This window comes from Eubalaena glacialis, chromosome 12 (genome assembly GCF_028564815.1).
Source record: "Eubalaena glacialis isolate mEubGla1 chromosome 12, mEubGla1.1.hap2.+ XY, whole genome shotgun sequence".
In the NCBI taxonomy this organism is placed as follows: domain Eukaryota; kingdom Metazoa; phylum Chordata; class Mammalia; order Artiodactyla; family Balaenidae; genus Eubalaena; species Eubalaena glacialis.
Window position 1 is genome coordinate 33,310,210 of NC_083727.1, and position 22,715 is coordinate 33,332,924.

The 22,715-nt window shown below is 40.9% G+C and overlaps 1 protein-coding gene across 4 annotated transcripts in view; it reads left to right on the plus strand.

The window, feature by feature from the left end:
• Window positions 1-216: 216 nt before the first annotated feature.
• The window catches only part of ARHGAP18 (Rho GTPase activating protein 18), a 134,113-nt gene continuing 111,614 nt past the window's right edge, over window positions 217-22,715 (plus strand). For 3 of the 4 annotated variants that reach the window (XM_061207741.1, XM_061207739.1, XM_061207740.1), the window contains exon 1: window positions 217-394. In XM_061207741.1, coding sequence (XP_061063724.1) covers window positions 282-394 — 113 coding nt within the window. In that variant the 5' untranslated portion in view covers window positions 217-281. The remainder of the gene's footprint in view (window positions 395-22,715) is intronic. The other variant, XM_061207742.1, reaches the window with a different exon arrangement.

The window sequence follows — 22,715 nt, forward strand, 5'->3', positions numbered from 1 at the left end:
ACGCGGGAGTGGGAGCAACTAGTACCCCCGCCACCCCCACCCCTTAACTGCAGCCTCTCGGACTGGGGTTGTCCCCGGGCTGCGGCCACGCTCTGAGTCACCGGTCTCCCCCTTGGAGAGTCGGCGGCCCAGCGCCGGAGAGGCCCCGCCCCTCACTTGTGAATCGCTGGCCTTGGTGGGAGGAGCCGGCCCATGCTAATGAGCCGAGTTGCCGGGAGAGCCAGGAACTTCTTTCCCCTCCTCTGTGTTAGGATCGCAGAAATTATGCCCCTTCTCTCACCATGAGCTGGCTCTCCAGTTCCCAGGGAGTTGTTCTCACTGCCTACCACCCCAGCGGCAAGGACCAGGCCCTGGGGGGGAACCATGGCAAGGGAGGGGAGGAAGCCACCACGAGGTAAGCCCGGGCACCCGAAAGCTAGAGAACAAAACAAAGCCCTCTTACCTGCTCCGGGGAAAAAAGTGACAGGGAAGTTAGTGTGGGGAGAAAGGAACCAAAAGCCACGGGTCGCGCCTAACCTCGTGCAGCAGCAGAAATCTTTGGCTGGGGTTTGCTGTACTTTGCACCTCACCTAATCCTGAAACCGCCTCTACGATGACTGGTGAAGACGGATAGGAAGGAACTGGGGCGATGGCTGTCAGGCTCCTTGCTCAGCAGGTGCATTTGCAAATGCTGAAAGATCAAATAACTATATTTGAAACACTTCCTGTGAGATGGACTTCTTGAATGGGCTCAAGGCCCAGCCACTGGAACTGCTGCTTGGGAACGGCGCCAACAAGCAGGAGGGCTGTTCGCTGTATTCTACAATCTGCTGTTGTTACATTGTGATTCTTTTCCCCCTTCTTCTGGCTGAAAGCAAACTTCTTAGGCAGAAAGCCCAAGACACTGGCCTGGGGCAGTAGGTTTCACATTCTTCGGCGTATGTAGATTGTTTTGTTGGTGGGGGAGCTTTCAAAAAGGTTTTGTCAGGAAGTAGTACTCTGCTGCTAGAGTGACCTGTGGTTAATGTTAAATCACTTTATAGGCAGACAGGGCGAATGTTCTATAGACCACTGAGGCGCAAAGAGTACCGTCTATCTGTGTACTTTGTTCTGTTTTTCCAAGCCTTTACCACCCCCCCCTTCCTTTCCTTAATGACCTTCTCACTAGCTGAACATTTTTACCTCCTGTCTTAGATATAAATTGTAAATATTGGCCTAGAAACTTGCAAACAGCAAATGCTAACCTAATAGGGTAGGATACTAAATTAGTTATCGGTAAGCACATTTCCTCCTTGATGTTTAATGTGATAATAAAACTTTCTTTGTTCTTTTGTGACTTATGCTTATGCCTTAAGCTGGAATAATGCCTTCTTTCATTTGTTTTAAAATCCCCAGATGTGGAGGAGGGGAATAAAAATCAAAGGAATGGCCGTAATACTCTGCGCTAGATTCCCAGGCTGACCAGAATTTTTCCTCACATTGCAACCGCCATATGTATTCCATTGACTTAATTCATTTCCAAAGATAAAAGGGATTTGCTGCTTGTGCTTTGGATGTGTTATTTTATTTTGTGTGAGAGGTCATAAAGTGTTTTCATCCATTTTTCTGTAGCACACTAACGAGATAGTAACCTTTCAGCAGTAAGCAGACTGCAACGCCAACCCCTTACTGTCTGTAACTTGGACTCCACTTGACGGTCAAAACTGCCAGAATTGTGCAGACTTAGCACATTCTCCAGAGACTTTACTCTGGGATGGCCTGAGGATCTGAGCTGAATTTTGGATCTTGATTGTGAGAGTGAAAAGAACCTTAGGGACTTTGAGTCCTGACCTCTCATTTTTACCTTGAGGACTCAAACCCCAGGGATTAGGCTGCTGCAAGGTCTCTCGTCGTAGGGCTTTGCCTGGGGTTGCATATTGAGATATGGAGCCTTTATCCGATGTTTGCGGTTTTGCAGCCTGTTGTGGGTGGCCTATACTTGAGTGGGTTGAGAGAACAAAAGAGAGGAACAGGGCATTCTCAACCTTGTCCAGAGCAGAATCATTCTCAACCTAGGCTAGCGCAAAATCGAGAGGGTGTAGGGTGGGGAGCTGCTCATACAGCGAGCGCACTCCAGGGAGTGGTAGCGCCAGACCTGTTCCCAAGTGCCTCCCCCACTGGCTGCCATATTGCTTGCCCATACTGGCCCCAAATTCCTACCACTGAATTAGAGTCCTAGGCTGGAGAAGATGGGAGCCTTGGTTTGAGGGCTGGGGGGGGAAGGAGAGAAAAGGGACAGTCCTTATTGGCTTTTACCCTTAAGCATGGAATCATTTATCAGATAAGCTTAGTGTTTCTTTGGGAGGCACCTTCTTTAGCCTGGAGAGGTTGAGATATTGCTATTGGGGCGGAAGGGGGGTTGTGGTGGGAGGAGGGATTTGAGGGTGGGATGGGATCAGGAGCCATCCTTTAAAGATGGTGGTGAGGGGGCGGGGCACAGGGCTTCGGCTCTGGCTGGAGGTTGTCGGCTTGTACTTGAAGCATTGGCAAGCTGCCCCGAGGTGCAAGTTTGGTGGTTGATGCCTATTTTAAAAAGCTCTTCAAAAGTCAAAACCAAACCAAACCAAACAAACAAACTGTGAAAAAGAGACAAAAGTTAGACTCTTGTGTTCCCATCCACATATTTAGCCGTTGTTGAAGGGAGCACAGAAGTCTAATTTGGCTTATTGCAAGACTTTGTCTCCTAAATAATATGCACTTTGATGAACTACTTAATCAAATGTTTAGTTCAGTAAGATGAACTCATGTGTATGCCATTTGATAAGTATAAATGATTATGTATATGATTTAGGATATTTATAGAAAGCATTTGAGTTTCAGCCCTATGTTACCAGGTCCTTTTTCTTATTGTTGTTTTGGTCTTTGGGGAAGCTGGGATAGTAGGGAATTAATATTTTTGTAAGTTATCTGTTAGTCTAAAATTCCCTCCATTCCATTCCATTATCCCTCTTTATCAGGACACATTCATTGGATACCTGATTAAGGAATTCTTCCTACTCATGGTTAGACCCTCTCAAATATTTACAGAATTCTGTTTTCAATTTTTTTTTGTTATATTTCTTCTTGAAAACATTAGGATTTGAAGAAATATGCTATCATTAGTTGTTCTGACTGACTTGTGCATAGTCAAATGTTTCCAGAAGAAACCACTTTTTATGAGTAGCTATATTTATAAGACTTTATTTACTTGTTAATTTTCAAGTAGGTTTCTTAATGTTTACTTTTGCAAAGCAGTTTTTCAAAGAATACTGCATTTTGTGTATTCTTACTGTTTTCCCTTGACTTTCCCGTCATTTTAAGAAAAACTATTCTGTTTGCTTCCTATCAGTTTTTGCTAATATTTGATAAATATTAGTGTCAAATGGTATTTTTCTTCTTATTAAGCCTTTTAACTCTAGTTTCGTCTGAGATATTTTTATGTCTTCTATGAGTAAATGTATAGCATTCATCATGTAAGATCTTGTTTTGTTGACCCCGTTTGCCATTGGTGTTGGGCAAGCAGAACCAAGAGGCACTAGGTCATGATGACATAAAGGCTGAAAATCTGGGCTCGGGGGCCAGCCTGCGTGGGGTCACATCCCGATTGACTCTCCCACTCATTCTCAGTGTGGCCTTGGAAGGGTTATTTAAATCTCTACCTGTAAATTTAACTTCATATTAGTGTTCACTTCACTGAGAGGATTAAGTGGGATGATCCATGTAAAGCCCATAGAACAGTGCCTGGTTTATGGCTAGCTGCTGCTTGCTTTCACACTAGATACAGAAAAGGAAAGAACTTATTGAGCTTTGTGGCATGTAACATATTCTTCCTCATTTCAGAAGCATTTTCACAAATATCATTTTGTCACGTGTTAAGAAACATGGGCATGATCCTTATGCTTAACTAAAAATGGCATAACTGAAAATTAACCATTATGTAAAAGTTCAGGCCTGGAAGAGGGCTGCCATCTTCTCATGTCTTTCTTTTACGTGAATTTACAGCATTTAAAAAAACCTATGTACTGTATCATGAATAGAGTTCTTTCCTTCTGAATTTGTGTGTTATCTGAAATTATATATATTTTTGGTGAAGGTAGGATGGCGAAGAGTTGTTATATTGCAATTATGTCATAAGTGAGCGACTGTTTCTTTTTATTTTTCCTAGCCTTATCATTGAAGGCGTGATTCCTCATTCTAATTTTGCAGGAGTTAGTGACCAAATGCATTTTTAACCTGTCCATATGGATAATTGTTTTCTAGATCAATCTAGTCCTCCATGTGCTGGCATAAGAGTACTTTCTAAAAACTGATTTTCTTTACTGTGTCGTTTAGAAGCCCTATTCATAATTTTCTCTTGAATTGTTAAAAGACACACCCAGTATTCTAACTGGGCAGGTCTTACCTTTATTTAGAGTTATGTGATATTTGCCTTTTAACCGCCCTCGTCTGTGAGGCATGTGATTTTTGTGGGCCTGTTTAAAGTTATCTTCATGGGACTTAAATTAGGTGTATGCCTTTCAAGTGTAAGGATTTATAAATCTCAAGAACCCCACCTTCTTAAAAAAAAAAACCAAAAAAACCTGCTGAAAACTTTCCTTGTCTTCCACGGTACACTTCTTTCATCGTCCTCCTTTGTTTTTCTTTTCTAACGGGGGCTAGTGCTTATTTGAAGGTTTATGATTGCTCTTTTGGTGTTTAAGTTCTTAGTATCTGTCTTGTTTTTGAGAGTGTTGCAGCGTAACGAACTCACAAAAATTGATGCGTTTGACAACGCACATGATGGCTTCTGGATTGCCTGGTAATTAATTAGGCCTAAAGAGTTTTTAATAATTGGCCCACCAAAATGAATTATTTTTTTCTCTCGTTTTCAAATTCCTCATTATCTGTACACCTGAGTATCATTTACAGGTTAGAAAAAGGACCCAGCATCCTAGAGGCCAAGGCCACACTTGTGTCAAGTGGAAGTTCCCTGTGCTCCATGGTCATGGATCTGGGAGGTCTCACTCCCTTTGGTGGCCTTTGCTCTCCTACATCTTCTTGATTTGAATGCTGCCCAAAGGTCCTGAGAAGCCTCTCTACTTGTCACCCTAGTGGTGTCCCTGTGAGAGAGCTTGGAACAGCAGAAACTTGAGGCCTCCAGGCGGTTGCTTGGGTGGTGATGGGGTAGAGGATGGGGGTGGGTGGAGTTAGCAGCATGGTCTCCAAGCTTGGTTTGGGGAAGAGGGTGTGCTAGGCCGGGTGTGATGCCAGGCCTTTCCTGAACTCTCTCCTTTAGGTGATTACCGTCCTGACCTAAACCTTTCATTTCGTACAAATACTCCGAGATGAAATGGTTTGTTGTCAAAGTTTTAGTCAGTATTGATCTTTAATGACTTTGTTTTACTTTTGATAAGAGGAGACAGAAAATAAGAAGTTTTCTTATTTGAGGAGAGTGGGGATAAGTAAAGGTGTTGGGGGTGGATTAGGGCAGAGGGAGCGGAAGGGATGATGTCTGGATAATTCTGAAGACACAGTCTTTTGAATTCTGTGTTTGTTGCTGTGAGCTGGCCAAGTTTATCCCTTTTTTTGCAAGAAGTAAACAGAAACCATGGAGATCTGTGTGGCCAGTTACTGCGTCTGGAGTCTTTTCTCTACTCAAGCCCACTAAGTATCTGAATTTTTGTGTTGGAAAAAATTGTGAAACGTCATCCCCTTGACACATGCTCTTTCGGTAGTTGCTTTTGCAAAGAACACTTGTGTCTTTAAGGAAAATGAGGTTTATTGCAGGCATCTGGGTCATAAGGAAAAGACCATATCCCCTGTCTTCTTCCCTCAGGACTGGTCACATGGCATGTTGCTCTCTTTTTGGGACTCTATTCTTTTCTGTCCACTGGCTTTATAATCTCATTTCGAGCTTGAGTTTGGCTCTCAATGGATGCCCCACCCTTGTCGCCCTCTATCATCTTATATCTCGTAGCAAACGGACGGACTAATTTCAAATTTTTGAAAGGGGATCAGGTTTGCCCAGTTAATTTTTTTGAACTGTCCCAGGGAGCCTATGATTTGACCATTTGGGGTCTTTTTAGAGAAGCAGATTCTGTAGGCGGGGCAGTTTCCCTCCAAAGGCAATGTGGCATCTTTGCTAAGCTGCTCAGAACTTTATTTGATTCCTCATCTATGAAATGAGTGTAATAGTGCTCAGCTTCACAAGGTTAATTTTAAAGATCAAATGTGTAGCTTTTGAAAGTATTAAAAAAAAAATGTGCACATCAGGAATATTATTACTAAATCCTTTTCAATACAATATCTTATCTTTTCCCTGGACATTTTGCTGAACCAGAATTGTCACATGGAACTTTTGGGTTTAATTTGCACTTTCCTTTTTTGCTGCGCATTAAAATGTAAGTTCCTTGAGGATGGAGATCTTGCCTTATTTTGTCTCTTTACCTGGGTTTGGCAAAGTGCTTGACCTACTCTAGGCAGGTAATAAAAATTTGAATGAATGAGTGTGAGAGGGAGTAGGGTGCAGTGATTACACCTACTTTGTGTGATCACACCTACTTTGTGTGATCACTTTGGAACTAGACTGTCTGGGTCAGAGTCCTGGTTCTGTCATTTAATAGCTGTGTGATCTTGGGCAAGTTATTTAATGTCATAGAGCCTCAGTTTTTTCTCTTCCTTCTGCAAACTGGGCATAGTAATACCTAACTCAAGAGTTATTATGAGGATTGAATGAGTTAGTATGTGTAACGTACTTAAAAGAGTGCTTGACATAAAGCACTGTGACTGTCTTTGATGACGCAGGGCAGTCAAAGACCTGTGGGTGAATTAATTTGGAAATACTGTTAGAAAGCATTTTTGAAATTGATTTGTAAGTGGTTCGGGAAGAGAATGCTTGCTTTAATACATATGCAGTATAACTTCTTAATTTGAAAAATAATATTTGTGGAATAAGTTTAAGATATTTATAAAAATATCTCAGATTATATTAATGTAAATAACTACTAAGAATACCAAAACAGTATCTTAAAAAGGGCTTAAAGGTATTGAACCCCTGTTAGGCACAGGTGACTGTTTTAAACAGCTTTTTGTAGTTTGGGTGGATATAAATTTCTAAATCGTTTGTTACTCTTAATAAGATGGAAAATCATCTTGTTTAGATCAAGGAAAAGTTATTTGCTCATGTTCCTCAAAGACCGAATTTGAATACTTGTAGGTAAAAGTACTAGTATATCACCATACCTAAAGTTTTTGAAGACACGATAATTTTTACGCTTTTTCTCCCTTAAAATATATTTGTGTACTTTCTGAACAACTCTCTCTCTTTTTTTGTTTTGACCACGCCCTGCGGCTTTTGGGATCTTAGTTCCCTGACCAGGGATTGAAACTGGTTGGGAAACTGCCCCCTGCAGTGGAAGCTTGGAGTCCTAACCGCTGGACAACCAGGGAAGTCCCTGAACATCTCTTGATCTTATAACCTAAAAGTGATGTTTCATGGAGCAGAGCTAAGCTGAGGATGTGATATCCATGGTCCAGATCACCACCCAGTGCCCCCTGAGCCCCATCCCCTTTCTCATTTAGTGCACACGTTTAAAGACTATACTCTTGGTTTTTCTCTTCCTCTTTATTATACATAATACATTAACTTTAAATGCCTACTGTGCACTGGGCCTAGGCTAGGAAACTCTGTCCCCTTAGCCAGTTCTTCTCAAATCCCTCTCATACGTGCCTTTCAAATTGCTATTAGCTCAGTAGCTCCTGCTTACAAATGGCTCACAGGAGCAGGCTGTTTTGCTTCCACCTCTAAGAGACTGGGGACTTTTTTGGTGGGAGTGGGAGTAACTGGAGGAAAGAAAGAGATAGTGACCTGGAGGGAGGAGGGAGATGTATGCCAGTGAGTAAGGCAGAAGCCATTTTCCGTAGGGGGAAAAACAGCATACATGGTAATCAAATCCCAGAGAGATGTAATTCTCCAGTCGTGCCATTTTCTGGATTCGCAGAGTTCTTTTCACCTGCTGGAAAACTCAAAGCACCATATATTTGTGGCATTGTTGCTATGGGAGAATGTGTCCTGAGTTCCCAACAACAGGTTTTGAAATACATTTTTCAAACCTAAATGAAATTTTCAAGTAACTTGGGGGTGACTGTCCTCTGTTGCCTCTTAGGATCTTTGTGAATTGAGACGTGACAGTGATGCTTTTTTCTGCTGCCTTTAGTTTCGTCTTACTCTAGTACGGTGTCCTTCTCAAGGTACATGGGAGCACTGCACATGCCGATACGATATGTCTTTCCACAGCTCCTGAACATGTGCCTGTCTTCCATTAGGGGGTATGCACTTGTCTAAGTTTGTCATTTATTTGGAAGATTTAGGAACATGGAAATTGATATATGTTCTTGTGACACTAGTTGAATCAGATTAGAACTGTAAAATGTAATTAACTTAATAAACTGGGAAATGCTTTAACATCATGCTGCTGTGAAACTGAAGCTGTGTAGAAAAATATTGGCATTCACACTAACAAGAATTTTTGAAGTTTGGGTGGGTTGGCTGTAGAGATCTGGTTTATCTCTGAATGCTGACGTCTGTCAGATATCATCTGTATTTTGAGAAAAAGAGTAAGAATTATTTATTGTTGATGAGCAGCATAAAATTGAAATCCTACCTAGAACGAGATTTGGGTAACTCAGAAAGGCATTAAAAATATGTAAATGTAGACTGTCTTAAAATTTAAATTATTTAAAAGAATCCTAATATGTATTTTAATAAACAACCGTGAAGATTTTTGCTGGGTGTATATGATAATCCTAGAATAAAATAAATGTAAGAATTCCTGCCCTGAAGGAGCTTGCATTATAATACAGATGGATTCTGAAACAATGTTTTCAGTATCATATTTAGGAAGCCATGGCATGGTTCCCTCTTTTGAGGTATAAAACTTTAAATTAATTTGTTATTGAATAATTAAGATTTGGTTTGAGTAAGAAAAGGTCAGCTGGCAACTGAAAGTTGAAAGGAACTTTGGCTATTTATAGGTGGTCTAGAAACATGTAACTCGATCAGCTTATTCTATAATTAATGTTTTGACTAGAGTTACTAAGTGTGTGTCTTTTCATTTCTCTCTGGTCCAAATAATACTGTCAAAGCTATGGCCCGTCATCTTGATAGAAGTTATTTAGATCAAGGTAGAAGTAAATTTGTATGATGTCTTTATTTATTTTTAAGTAAATCATTGATTGTTATTTTTAAAATTTATTATTGAAAATGAGGATATATATGCTTCAGTATATCCAGGCTAAAATTCTTTTGATTTATGGTAGTTTTGAATCATTCTGGATTATAGTATAACTATATAATGTCATCAGACTGGATATATTTATCTAATTGTATAAGTGTATTAATCCCTTGCTCCTGTTTTTTAGAGAAAGGTTTCTATACTTAAGGATCAGTAGGGGTCTGGCAGGTTATATAATAAGTGAAATGGATGATTGGAAAGTGCAGGCCTCAGAAGAGTGTGGGTTTTGTTAGAAAATGTTAGCTAGAATTTAAAAAATACTGAGTAAGCCCCCCAAAATCCTGTCTGCAGGTTCAATCTGGCCCAGGTACCACCATTTGTGACCCCTATCCTGAAGGTCAAGGTGATTGTTTCAGTCGGCTGTTGCTGTGTAACATACCACCCAAAACTTAGTGACTTAAAATAACAATTTTCTCTCTTGATTCTGGAGGATCACAATCAAGTTCTTTCTTGGGGTCCGTCAAGCAAGATGGGCTGAGGCATGGGGATCATCAGAGGCTTCTTCATGCACAGGTTTGACACCTGGGCTGGTGGGTCATCTTTCTTCTTGTGCAGCTTCGCCACATGACTAGCTTGGGCATCCTCATAGCATGGCAGAATCAGAGTAGTCAGACTTCCTACATTCTTGCTGGCTTACCCCAGAGTGAGCATTCTAAGAAGTCTAGGTGGAACCTGCCAGGCTTCTTGGGGCTTGGCCTCAGAAGTTACTCAGTGCCACTTGGCCATATTCTGTTCGCCAATTAATCATAGCCCAGCTCAAATTCAAGAGCATGGAGGAATAGGCTTCACCCCTCAGTGAGGGAATGGCTTATACAGCTTGGTAAAGAGGTCATCTTTGGCAATAAGCTACTCAGTTATCATTCCAGTCTCTCTGTATCTGGCCCTACCTGCCTTTTCTGGTCTTATTGCCAACTCCTCTTAGACAGAAACCTCTCTTCCCTGGAGCTTGACTTTAAAATTCTCCACTAGTACGTACACATCCTATGTGCGTTTATCCTTCTGCCTTGCTTTATTAGGCAAGTTTATATTGTAGAAATTTTTCTATTTACCAAGAACATAAATGCCTTAAGGGTGGGCTTGATTTTTTTTTTTTAAACCTAAGCACTAGATGGATTCAGTACCCTGTATATAATAGGAATTCAACTATATTTGTGCATTGATGGATATTTTATATTTTGGAACGGTTGGGTTTTATGTTTGCAGGACAATTTAGTATAGAGCCTTTTTTTCTTTCCACCAGAAACAAAAAAAAAACAACAAAAAAAACTTGATTCTCAAAAACGTTTTTCACAAAAGTGCTAAATTTGAATTTGATTTTAGGCACAAGTGAATTCGAATTTGGAAAGAATAGAGTCCTGAGAAATGAGATCTTCCTTGTATAGAACATGTTCCCTCTATTTGATAGCAGCAGAGTTGCCAAAGGCCCTTGTTTGTTTACATCCAGTGATATTTACTCTAAGGGACTATTGGACACAGATGTAGTATTTTGGAGTACGTAATATTTTTGAGATCACATAGTACATACAGAAAACATCCCAGAGGCTATATAAAAATTAATTGCCAGTATTTGAGTTTCTTGCTTTTTCTACTCCCAGAACGTTAGTTTAATTTAGCAGTCGTCCAATAATTCTTATCATTGCACCTTAGCATACCTAAGTAGCATCACTGTAGGATATCCTTTCTTTCTTGTTTAGAGACATTGCTTTACTATACCAATTACTTAAATGGATTTGTCTCTTGCCACACTTCCTTCAAAGCAAAGAGGAAAATAAATGGCTAGGACACCCTCTGAACTCTGGGTGGAGGCGGGGGGAGTGTTTTTCCCTTAAAGGAGGGAAATTTTTTAAAAATAGTACTTGAAGATTAGAATATGTATCTATTTCTTTAAAAATACTTTGTATCTCCAGCTTAGAGCTGGCACTGTTTTTGTGAGAACCTGCTGCATACATTTTAGTTATTTGTCTATAGCAATGATGGTCATGTTTTATTCGTCAGATCACTTAATTCCTAAGATTTTAAGGCCATTTAAGAAACACATTTACACCAATTTTCCCGTCCCTATACTATTGATCGGAAATCATATCATCTCCATTTTGCAGGTAAAGGAAAGAGACTAATCCCTTTTGAGCTTAGTTTGAAGCTTGAAGCTTGAAAGCCAGGGCCAGGCTATGTGTCTTTAAAATGAAAGGCTTGTTCTAATAGCTTTTTATACATTTCAGGAGAGACTAATACTTTGTTAATCTGCTTAAAACAAAATTTCTTCAATAAATAAGTCAAAGGAATAGAGCTCTGTTTCCCAAATTGTGTGTGGAATATTGTTACTAGGTGTTCTGTTGAAAAGGAGTTTCGTGGTCTAATATTTTAGCGTAAATAAAGTTTACTGCAAGACGCCTTGTAGCATATAATATTTTAGCTAGTATTTATGAATTGCTAAAAAAACTGGTAGCAAGAAGCATATTTTAAATATTCTAAAGTTATTTGACCTAGGAGCCTTTTTTATTTTTTAATAACACTTGTTACCAATGTTCCAGGGAACACAATTTGTGAAATCCCAAAATATTGCTGTTTCTTTATAATTGGAAAAATGTTCAAAAATTGTATACTTTGGAGTTAGGGACATATTTTGGGCTTTTTCTGTTGTGGTGGTTGTAGTGATAGTAATAGGTTTTTAAAAATTACCCTTCTTCTGTGGCCACTGTTTTATTGATACAAGCATACCTGTAAAAATCTCCCCTTGGTGAACATATTTCCACAGTAAGAATGTGTATTGCTTTTTAATACCCAAGCTTTATAGAATATACATCTTTTAATACAACATTTTTTAACTCATGTTTTTATAGGGAAAATTTATACGTATGCCTCCAAACCCAATAACGACATTTTAAACACACATGTGGGGGAAATAGCTCGAGTTACATTTTTAGTATAATGGGGACATCTTGAAAAACATACCCAGTGTCAATCAAGAGGATATATGCCATGTCACTGCCTGGAAACAACACTTAATCTTACTAATGGTTTGATCTTCAGTAAACAGCACTTAAGCATTTTACATTCAACATGATAGTTTGTTAATTGTGTATTGGAGTATTGCTGTGTGTTTTGTTTTGGAAAACAGGTTGAGGGTCTGGGGTAGATGTGTTCTATGTTATTTTTTCTACTTGAAAGAAGAGGACGACGCCAGTGTTTTTTTCAGGGAAGGATTGCTGCCACTAAATTAGAGAGGCTATCTTAACTTATTTAACAACCCAAGCAGGTAGGTGATATTACTCCCAGTTTACAAATGGAGAAATGGAGGTGGGGAGTGGTAGAGAACCTCACTTGAGGTCCTAAGTGACAGGACTGGGATTTGAACCTGGGCAATCTGCTATCAGGGTCTTCACCACTGTGCTGTTCATAGAAATCATTTGTTTCCAACTTTTGTAAGCTGAATATGGTTTCTAGAAGTATATGCAGAGCAAGTTAAATTACAACAGAATGTTTGGTTGTCTGGTAGTTTGTGTGTGTGTTTATATATATTTATATAATAAAACTCTGCTCTCTTCATATTGAGAGAAGTTTATGTGAATCTGGATTCTCAGCAATTCACTTAGTAGTAAAATAGGCACTTTGGGAGATAACCTTAACTACTTTCAAACCCCAAGATACCATTTACTGCAATGAAGTAGTAAATAGTTTTACTAAATTCTGCCATTTAAGCAAATAATTTTGTGTGGCCTTGAGGTATCTCCTGGCATTTTGTGGTCAGCTATTCATATAACTGGGGCAAATGGTATCACAGAGGAAAAGAAAAACAAATATTTATTGAGTACTCTCTGTGTTCAAAGCCCTTTAAAATGGACTTTGTTTAATCTTCATAAGGTGAGAATTACCATCCACATCTTAAGAAAGAGAAAGCTCATGTACACAGAATAACTGGTCTGAGATCGTGCAGCTTGTATATAGATCAATTCTGATTTGAACCTTGGTCATTTTCATCCTACTGACTGGTACAGAATAAGGGCCATTATCGTTTTTCTCCCTTCCAAGCACATGTGTCTGAATGACAGTGGGGCCTCAGTTCAAGGGCAGGATGTGTTCTGTGGCAGGCCCTGATCTGGGACTTTCAGAGCAGCAGTCTGGACATGCCGTGCTGCATTGGGGGCCGCAGGAGCCATGGGGAAGTAAAGGAGAAAGCCCCAGGCCGGGACCTCTCTTCTCTCTCCATCAGTAGGCATTTGTAAACTGGAGACTTTCTTCACATGCATTGAAAATCTCCCGGCACCAGCATGACACAGTAATAAGATGTACCTTTAAAATACTGCCACCAAGACTTCCTTGGCGGCGCAGTGGTTAAGAATCCGCCTGCCAATGCAGGGGACACGGGTTCGAGCCCTGGTCCGGGAAGATCCCACATGCCACGGAGCAACTAAGCCCTTGTGCCGCAACTACTGAGCCTGTGCTCTAGAGCCTGTGAGCCACAACTACTGAGCCCGTGTGCCTAGAGCCCGTGCTCCACAACAAGAAAGGCCACCACAATGAGAAGTCCGCACACCACAACGAAGAGTAGCCCCTCACTCGCCGCAACTAGAGAAAGCCCGCGCGCAGCAACGAAGACCCAACGCAGCCAAAAATAAATAAATAAAATTAAAAATAAATAAATTAATAAAATACTGCCACCATCACCACTGTCATTGCTATTAGGTGGTTGTATTTTTCTATAAGGGCTCAATAATCAGATTTTCCTTAGTGCTAGAAAAGTAAGACAGTAAGACAGCTGTGAGACTACATTGTCTCCAGGTCTTCCCCAACAATCTAGGTGGTCTCAATACCCTTTCTGTCACATGAGAATTTTCCACTGAAATCCAAACGAGCCATTTTCTTTAGCTGGGAAAGTGTGGAAATGTCGCAGTTGCTAATGAACAGCTCCTTTTCACTTAGTAAAGTCATCCAAACACTTCAGGGGGCTGCAAGGACATTAAAGTCTTGGCCTACCACAGACCCAAAAGTCTCAAAATAAAATGACCTATTTGGTGTGTCAAAAGCGCTTTTGATTAAATTACTGAAAATAAGGTGGTGAGGGCTGGCTGACTGGACAGCGTATACTTAGAACTATCTTCTAGCCATGGATATTTTTCGTAGCAAATAGATTTTCTTAGTTTATAACTACTAACCAAGTGATCAACTCAACCACAGCTCTTTCTGGAGCTTCCCCACGTTTAGGCAAAGTAATGTGAAACTTGTCCGAAAGCCAAAGGTTGGGGATTACCTTATTCTTGGTCCTAAACCTAGACCTGTTCTATAAATAGATTTTGATTTCCAGGCCAAGCTGTCCCTGCATGACATGTCCCCATAAATGTCCTGTTGCCACAAATTGCTAATCTTAGCAAAAATAAAATTCTTTGTCCACTCAGAGCTTTCCTAGGATGCCATCCCAGTGCTGCTTTACCACATAGGAAAGCATGCACACATCACCCAAAGAAATTGATTTGTCTCCTAAGATTCTCTGCCTTTTAAAGCTGTCAGTCCTTGACATTATATCCTTTCTCTGTACCCAGGCAAGTGGTTTGCATGGAGCGATCTTCCAAAGCAGCCAAGTCTGCAGACCCAGTGCAGGGAGGAGAGGGAAGGGGGAAGGAAAATATGAACCCTGTGCTGCTGAGGAAACCAAGCATGATGGGATAGTCTTGAGAAAGGGGCCTGCTCAGGCAAGCTTAGCTCCATGGGCAACCTGCCTCTTTGGGGAGAAGGAAGGAAGGAAGGGAGCACGCATTTTGAAAAGAGTAAACCATTTCACAGTGTGAAAATTTGACAGAGAAGCCCAGACTGCCCAGCCCTTGTCTCGGGCTAGTGGGTCCAGAGGCCTCAGGCTAGGGAAGGAGGGGTGCCCTGGGCTTCAGGGTCAAGAACAGAAAACTGGGCCTAGGCCTGGAAGAGGAGGAGAGCAGTTACGGAAGTAAGGGGCGATTGCTCCTGTGGCCTTACAGAGGTGCTGGCTGGCAATAGAGTTGGCCTGCAGGAGCAGCCAAGAACCCAGAAGGCCACCGTGGGCTGACCAGGAGTGGGAGCATTAGGCTGGTGGGCAGAGCAGTTACCAGGGCTCTTGGCTACAGGGAAGTGTGTATGCAGCCTCTCAGCAGCCTTTTGGGCAGAAAACAGACTATGGGCAGGAGAAGATTCCTGCAGTGACATGGGCCAGGTATTCACCAGAGACTATTTATTTGTGCCTTTGTAGGGTAATTCACATTTCCTCAATTATGCTTCCTGGGGACGTGGCCAGGGAAGTGTCTCTTCAGGTATACCTTTTATTTTTAATTGATAGTACTGAACTTTTAAACTATCTCATAACATTTTGTTCTGTGACACATTAGCCAGTCAGTCTTAAAGCTTGGAGAGAGTTGGTCTTTAAATTTCCACCTGAGATCCTAATAGTCCAAGCATCTTGAGGAAGTGATCGAAAGAGTGAATTTCATTAGGAAAAACTAGCTTCCTGAACAAAATGTTAAAATGTACAAAATTCATTGAAGGTTAGATAGGTCTTTCCATGGAGATGGCTAAAGCCAAGATCTGCCTGACTGTGTCTCCCCGCCCTGCTCCCGTCCCTCTCTGCTTGCTCTTTAAGGGGAGTTCCCCAGGCTTCTAAGGGACCCCACGCTGATAAGAGATGTGGCCGAAGTCTCTTTAAGGATGTAGTCCTTTGTCAAGGACTGGTTTAGGGAAAGTTTTAGTGTATTTGTGTTGCAGGTGACCATTTCTGGGTCATTCACTCCCTCCTCTCTCCCTCACACACTCGCTACTTCTTTCCTCATCTCATTTTTATTAATGAACTAAATTAAGGATTAAATAACCTGTTGAAAATTGTGAGGATTTTGTGCACTGCTGTAACATGCCTTATGTTACTCATCAAAGAACAGCTTAAACTGAGACCCATCTATAAATGACCAGGATGTAATGCAATTGTTACACTGCGTTTTCGTGTACCACTAGCATCTTTTTTCAGTCATTCAAGTAATTTGTATTGCAAAAATGATGATAGCATTGAAGTGAATTTACAATTTCAGAGATTTTAAGAAAATGTCCAAATATTGTAAAGCATATAAGATTTATTTGATCTCTCATGAATCTTATAACTTGTGACATATGTTTTTAAGCTCATGAAGTCATAGCATGCAAAGTTTTCCTTCTTTTTCAGAGGAATATTAAATGCTACAAATCTACATAATGCTGTGTTATTGATACATCTCCTGGGACTTCCCTGGGGTTCCGGGGTTAAGACTCCGAGCTTCCATTGCAGGGACGTGGGTTCGATCCCTGGTCGGGAAACTAAGATCCCACATGGTGTGTGGCGTGGCCAAAAACAAAAGAAAGAAAAGAAAAAAAAGATATATATCCTCTTCTCTATGCATGAACATTTTTTTAATATATAGACTTATTTATTTATTTTTGGCTGCGTTGGGTCTTCGTTGCTGCTTGTGGGCTTTCTCTAGTTGCGGCGAGCGGGGGCTACTCTTTGTTGCAGTGCATGGGCTTCTTATTGCCGTGGCTTCTCTTGTTGCAGAGCATGGACTGTAGGCATGCGGGCTCAGTAGTTGTGGCTCGCGGGCTCTGGAGTGCAGGCTCAGTAGTTGCGGTGCACAGGCTTAGTTGCTCTGTGGCATGTGGGATCTTCCCGGACCAGGGCTCGAACCCGTGTCCCCTGCACTGGCAGGCAGATTCTTAACCACTGCGCCACCAGGGAAGTCCCTATGCATGAACATTTTAAAGTGTTTATACTATTTAATATTTTATTTGCATTACATCTTGGATAAAAAGTAAATAAAGACTATATTAATTATTTGTTTGAAAGCAAACCTTATCTATAGATTCTAAAATTATACTTGTGAGTAATGTAAACAATCAACTGTTTCTTTACTGTCTGAATTATCATCATTTTATTATATTTAGAACACGAATTTTTTACACTTGGAGAATTTTATATGTTGTATGTAATGACAGGTGATTTGAGCCGAGGGTAAAATCTACCACTTTTGCTCAATCCACGGCAGATATTTAAGAGTTTTCCATTTTAAGTATAACATTTACAGGAATATATCTGATAAGCATGTATTTATTAGTTCAGCAGTGATTTTTTGCATTTTAATGGCATGTACCACTTTAGACATTGCACGTATATGAAGATAATATTAGTGCTTCATGAATTAGTCATTTGGTTATTTTTTACTTATAATTTCCATATCAGTCATTTCACATACACACATACACATGGGTTTACGTGGGCAGGAAATTTGTATTGATTTTGTGATTAATAAGATGTTATTAGGGACTTCCCTGGTGGCGCAGTGGTTAAGAAACCTCCTGCCAATGCAGGGGACACGGGTTTGAGCCCTGGTCCGGGAAGATCCCGCATGCCGTGGAGCAACTAAGCCCATGCGCCGCAACTACTGAGCCTGCGGTCTAGAGCCCGCAACCCACAACTACTGAGCCCGTGTTCCACAACAAGAGAAGCCACCGCAGTGAGAAGCCCGCACACCTTAATGAAGAGTGGCCCCCGCTCACTGCAACTAGAGAAAACCCGTGGACAGCAACGAAGACCCAGCGCAACCAAAAATAAATAAATAAATAAATAAATAAAATTTCTTAAAAAAATAAAATAAAATAAAATGTTATTAATTGGACTGTTTAGCCAAAGCAGTCTGGTATGTTTGCTTATTAGCATTAAATTCATAATTTAAATTTATGAAATTATTTTAAAAACAGAAATTAACTGGCCCCCTTTTAAAATTAAATGGCAAGTTGACTTAAATGGTCAAAACTTCTTTGTAGTTTCAGAATTCAGAATGAAAATATGAAGGCTGGGATGACAGGAGTGAGGGCGGTAGAAAAAGAATTGTTTTTCCAGGGACGCTGTTTTCTCAGGTCCTCACGAAAAGCAAATGGAAAAATGTATGCTTTTTCCAAGTGAAGAAAAAGAGGAATAGAAAGATGTCTGTATGTATATATTTTGCCTTCACACTTGCACTGATTTCTGAAGTTACTCCAAAAGGACATCTTAATGCAAAATAATGTGTAAGTGGATTATCATTCCTGTATCTTTCATGGAAGTACTCTGGTGAACGTTTCAAATGCAAAAACAATAGCTGCCCATTTCTCCTTCCTGGGAGGAAGCTCTTATCTTCATCTGAGAGGAGACTTGTTGCCTCTCACTGCCAGGTTTCTCCTTGTCTTTCATGCTAGAGGTTGATAAATTTGTCCTAAGCTGCTGATAAGGCCTCAGAGGTCTGGCTGGGTAGCCATCATTAGTGATAACAACTATTAATTCCTCTAGAAGTTTAAAATTAGCCCCCTTGGTTGTGTTCAATAAATTTTAGACAAAGAAGGGTAACAGCAAATACATTTTTGGATGTTGAAGAATTACTTAGAATCTGCATCTTCTTGGCCTTGTGACATTGAGATCCTCAAGGAGATAGAAGGAAAATAGAAAGTTTTATATTAGACAGTACTTAGATGCAGCACACTTTAGAATCAGTTTCCTGAATCTCCAAAAGATGGAATCATTGTCACTGGTAGCAGCTCTATTTGTTTTCATTACCCAGTGTAGCAGCTGTCAATGATGAGACATCTTTAAAAACAAGAACAAAAATCCGTACTATGTTAACTCTTCTATGAAGTTTGTTGAGCAGGTACTGTGTTCTGTCCTATGCTGGGTACACTGTGCTATTCAGAGATAAACCCCTGTTGCGGAGTTTTCAAATTTCTGCTAAGGATGATGAGCCATGTCACATGTTACAATCACTATAGGAAGTTACAATCACTATAATAGACGTTAAAACAAACAAACCAACCAATAACCCTGCTATGGATGTCTGCAGAGGAAGGACATCTTACATTCAACTAAGGATCCAAGAGAGTTTCAGGTTTCATCTTGTTGGAGTGGTTGGGTAGGATTTGGCTTTGGGGAAAGAAAGTAAATATATTATGAGGAGAGGGAGGTTCAGATGGGCGTTAGTTCTATGAGGATTCTAGTTTGGCTAGAGGACAGGACGTGGAAGGAAAGGCAAGAAGGGGAGGTTGAGGCCAATTTGTGGCAAGCCTTAAAGGTCAACCTTGACTGGGGAGTTGGGATTACTTTCAGTCAGTGGCTGCGTGTGTAACCTGCCCACTTTTCAGAATAGCCAACTGCTCCAATATGGACCCTTGGTTCCCTTGAACTGGGACAGATGTAATGGAATGGCATTGTGGCGAAAAGAGGGAGCTCTGGATTGTGAGACAGCATAGTTTCATACCTTGAACCCATCACTTACTAATTATGTGACCTTGGGCAAGTTAACTAAACCTCGCTGTGTTTCAGTGGTGGTATGAGCATTAGATGAGGTAAACCACAGAAAGCACACAGACCCATTGCACATAACTGGGAAAAAAAAATAAAAGAAAACGTTTGGTCGCTACTGAACCTCTTATGGCATCTTAGACAGTCTCCTCCCCTGTCTGTCCTATTATGAGCATAGCTCGCAATAAGTCTGTCAGTGAATCCAGAGAGAGACAAAATATGATGAGGAGATGGGGAAATGGTCAACACAGGTAAGATGTAGGTAAGAAGAAAGTATGGCATTTTGTATGAACTATAAGTAGTTACCTTTAGGTTCATTTCCTGTAGCGAAGTCTGACTTCCTAGAACAAAGATGCTTGCCTATCTCCTTCCCATATTCAGGGAAGAGAATGAAAGAAGTATCCTCAGACTAGGGCTGCTTTGGTGGGCTTTGAGCCTGAGCTCGAATGTCCTGGTGAGTCCTACTTGGTGCCTGAGGAGAAGATAGAGGTTATGGCTTGTCAGCCCTAGACAATCAGAAAACACTTTCTTGACTGTGGGATAAGGTCTCAGCTACAAGCTCTGTCAGTAGGTCCTCAGACCCCTAGTATTTCCAGAACTAACACTTGTATTGTCTGTCGCTTGCAGTAACTTGGACGGTTGGAAACTGTGGTTGTTTAGAGTTTCTCTGAGATCCATGAACCGGAGTTGCAAGTCCTGAAGGTATGGTGTGTAGAAGCCAGGCTCTAACAAGAGCAGGGAATACCTGCCCGGCACCTGCAGCCAATTGTCCTGAAGTGATGAAGCTGTGTGCTTATAAAGAATAGTTTTTTAGGGAGACAGTTTAGTGAAAATTGACATGGTGACTCCCCTGACTTCTGAAAGAAATGTGAACATGGTGAAAGCCAGAAATCTGTATAAATATTTCTACGGTTGCAATTCTGAGGATTTTGGAAGCGTTCGGCTCATATCCAGGTGGTTGGCTTTCTTAGTATCCCAGGGAAGAGGCTGAGCTTGGAAGACACTAGCTCCTGAGCTTGGAAGACACTAGCTCCCTGTGAGGAGCCAAGGGAATTCTGCGTAAGCCTCTGGCACTTGTCAGCTTACCTGACAGGGAACCTTTGGCCTGGCGTCTTATTGGTGGAGTGCCAGGCTAGAAGCTACTGTTATTGGCCAGATTTTGAGGCGGGGTGGGCTTTATAGGGCTCCCTGATAATCACGTGTGGACTGCTCAGGGAGCCTTGTGTGAATGGCTGAGAAGAGACAAGCTCACTAGCAGATGAACAGGCCAGGCTGCAGAGGGCAAGTGCAAATGACAGACAGAACCAACCACTGGTAGTGGGGTTTGGCTCTAGTGGGAGTTCGTATTTCAGCTTGTGATGGCACTTAATACACAAATGGACAGTCCTGCTGGGAAAAGATTCATTATCTAGAGAGGTGACTTGAAGAAATACTCAAGAGTTGAATTCTGAGAGGCTGCATTGCTCTGCAGGAGAGCTAGTTATTATAGCTTTTTGTAAAATATATGTTTACTTAATTTTCCTTTAGCACACACTTTTTTTTTTTTTTAAACAGTGAGTCAACTTGTTTTTTGTTTTGAAAGTTGTTGCCAGCATACTGGATTGTTGAGTCAAAGACGTTTCCTTGGTTTCCTAGGGAAAGGCTTGAGCAGGGAAGAGCATGACCCAGTGGGGAAGAGAACATCTTGGCTTCTCACTCTTGGGTTACTGTTATTTTTGAGGAACTCTAGTATGGGCTCCATTAATCTTTGTATATAGGTCAGGGAGGGAATGAGAGGAAGTGGGAAGGAAAAAAGCAACTTTGTATTTTTGAATATGGCCTAACTGTATCAAAGGATCACCAACATGATTAGCACAGTTTATGGCTGCATGTAAGTATAATTCTTGAGAAGGCTGAGCTTTTTCAACATATTTCAATAATATTTATTATGAAAAATAAATAATAGCTAACCTTCCCATGGTGCCCTGTGTTTGCCTAGTGCTGTCCTATCTACAGTATCCTATATGTGAATGTTGACTCCTCTGTACTTCACAGTACTGTGAGGGTCAGTATAATTTTGTCTCTATTTTACAGTGGAAGAAGCTGAGGCACAGAGGCTCAGAAACTTCCTCGAGATGACACGCTAGGAAAGTAGTAGAGCAGAGCTGGGTTCAAAACATCCTGGCAGTCTGGTTTCCAGAGTTTGTTCTCTTAGTGATTGCACGATGTCCAACTGTCCACAGACTGAGTTTGAGGCAGGAGTAATGACTATTCTCTAGTCCCTTGCATACTGGATTTGCCCAATTTACTTTGGAAGTACCCATTCTACTTCTTTATGACCATAAAGTGCCTTATTTAATACTAGAAAATCTTAGTGCTGATATCCTCTGTACTTCTAAGAAGTACTCTTTACAGATCTCAGTGAAAAATGCCTCGCAATAGTAGCTCTTGGCATTGGCAGGCATTAGGTTGAATATTAGGCTGACATTTCTTGGCTTTCATGATGAGCTTTGGCTGAAGTGAGACCAATCTATGTGATGTACGTTAAATGTGAAAGTCACCAGATGGCAGGATGATCCACCGTTGGGTATGTGAGTATGATGGGTGTGTGAGTGATAATTTGGAGTTCCCCATGTATGCTAAAACCTCCATAATGCTTCAAGTAGGTGGACACGTTTTATGTGTGTTGCATGTGTGTCCATGAAGCTTATAAAGTAACACAGCATGCTAACATGCTCAGTTGCGAAACCTCAAAAATTCTTCCAACAAAATAGCATTCTCCTTAGAGGAAACTTGGAAAGATAAATAAGAGTGCAAAGAAGGAAATGAAGGTCACTTATACAACTACTCCAGAGCCAACCACTATTGAAATTTACTTTCCCTCTTTTTTTTTTTCCCCTACACATGCATTCCTAGACATGCTCTCTTAAAGCAACAGTTTGGGCCATTAATGTGTTGTTATTCTCCCAGTTAAATTTTAACCAAGGTGTAGAACACAGGATGTTTCGCACATGCATTTTTGCTGGAGAAACCACAGCTATGTGACTATTTATAGTGTTTCTTAGCTATCTCATGCATCATTTCCTCTGGTACTTCCTCAGTGTCACTGGCAGTCCTGCTGCTGGTCTGTCTGTTCTCCACTCGTGACATCTGAGTCATCA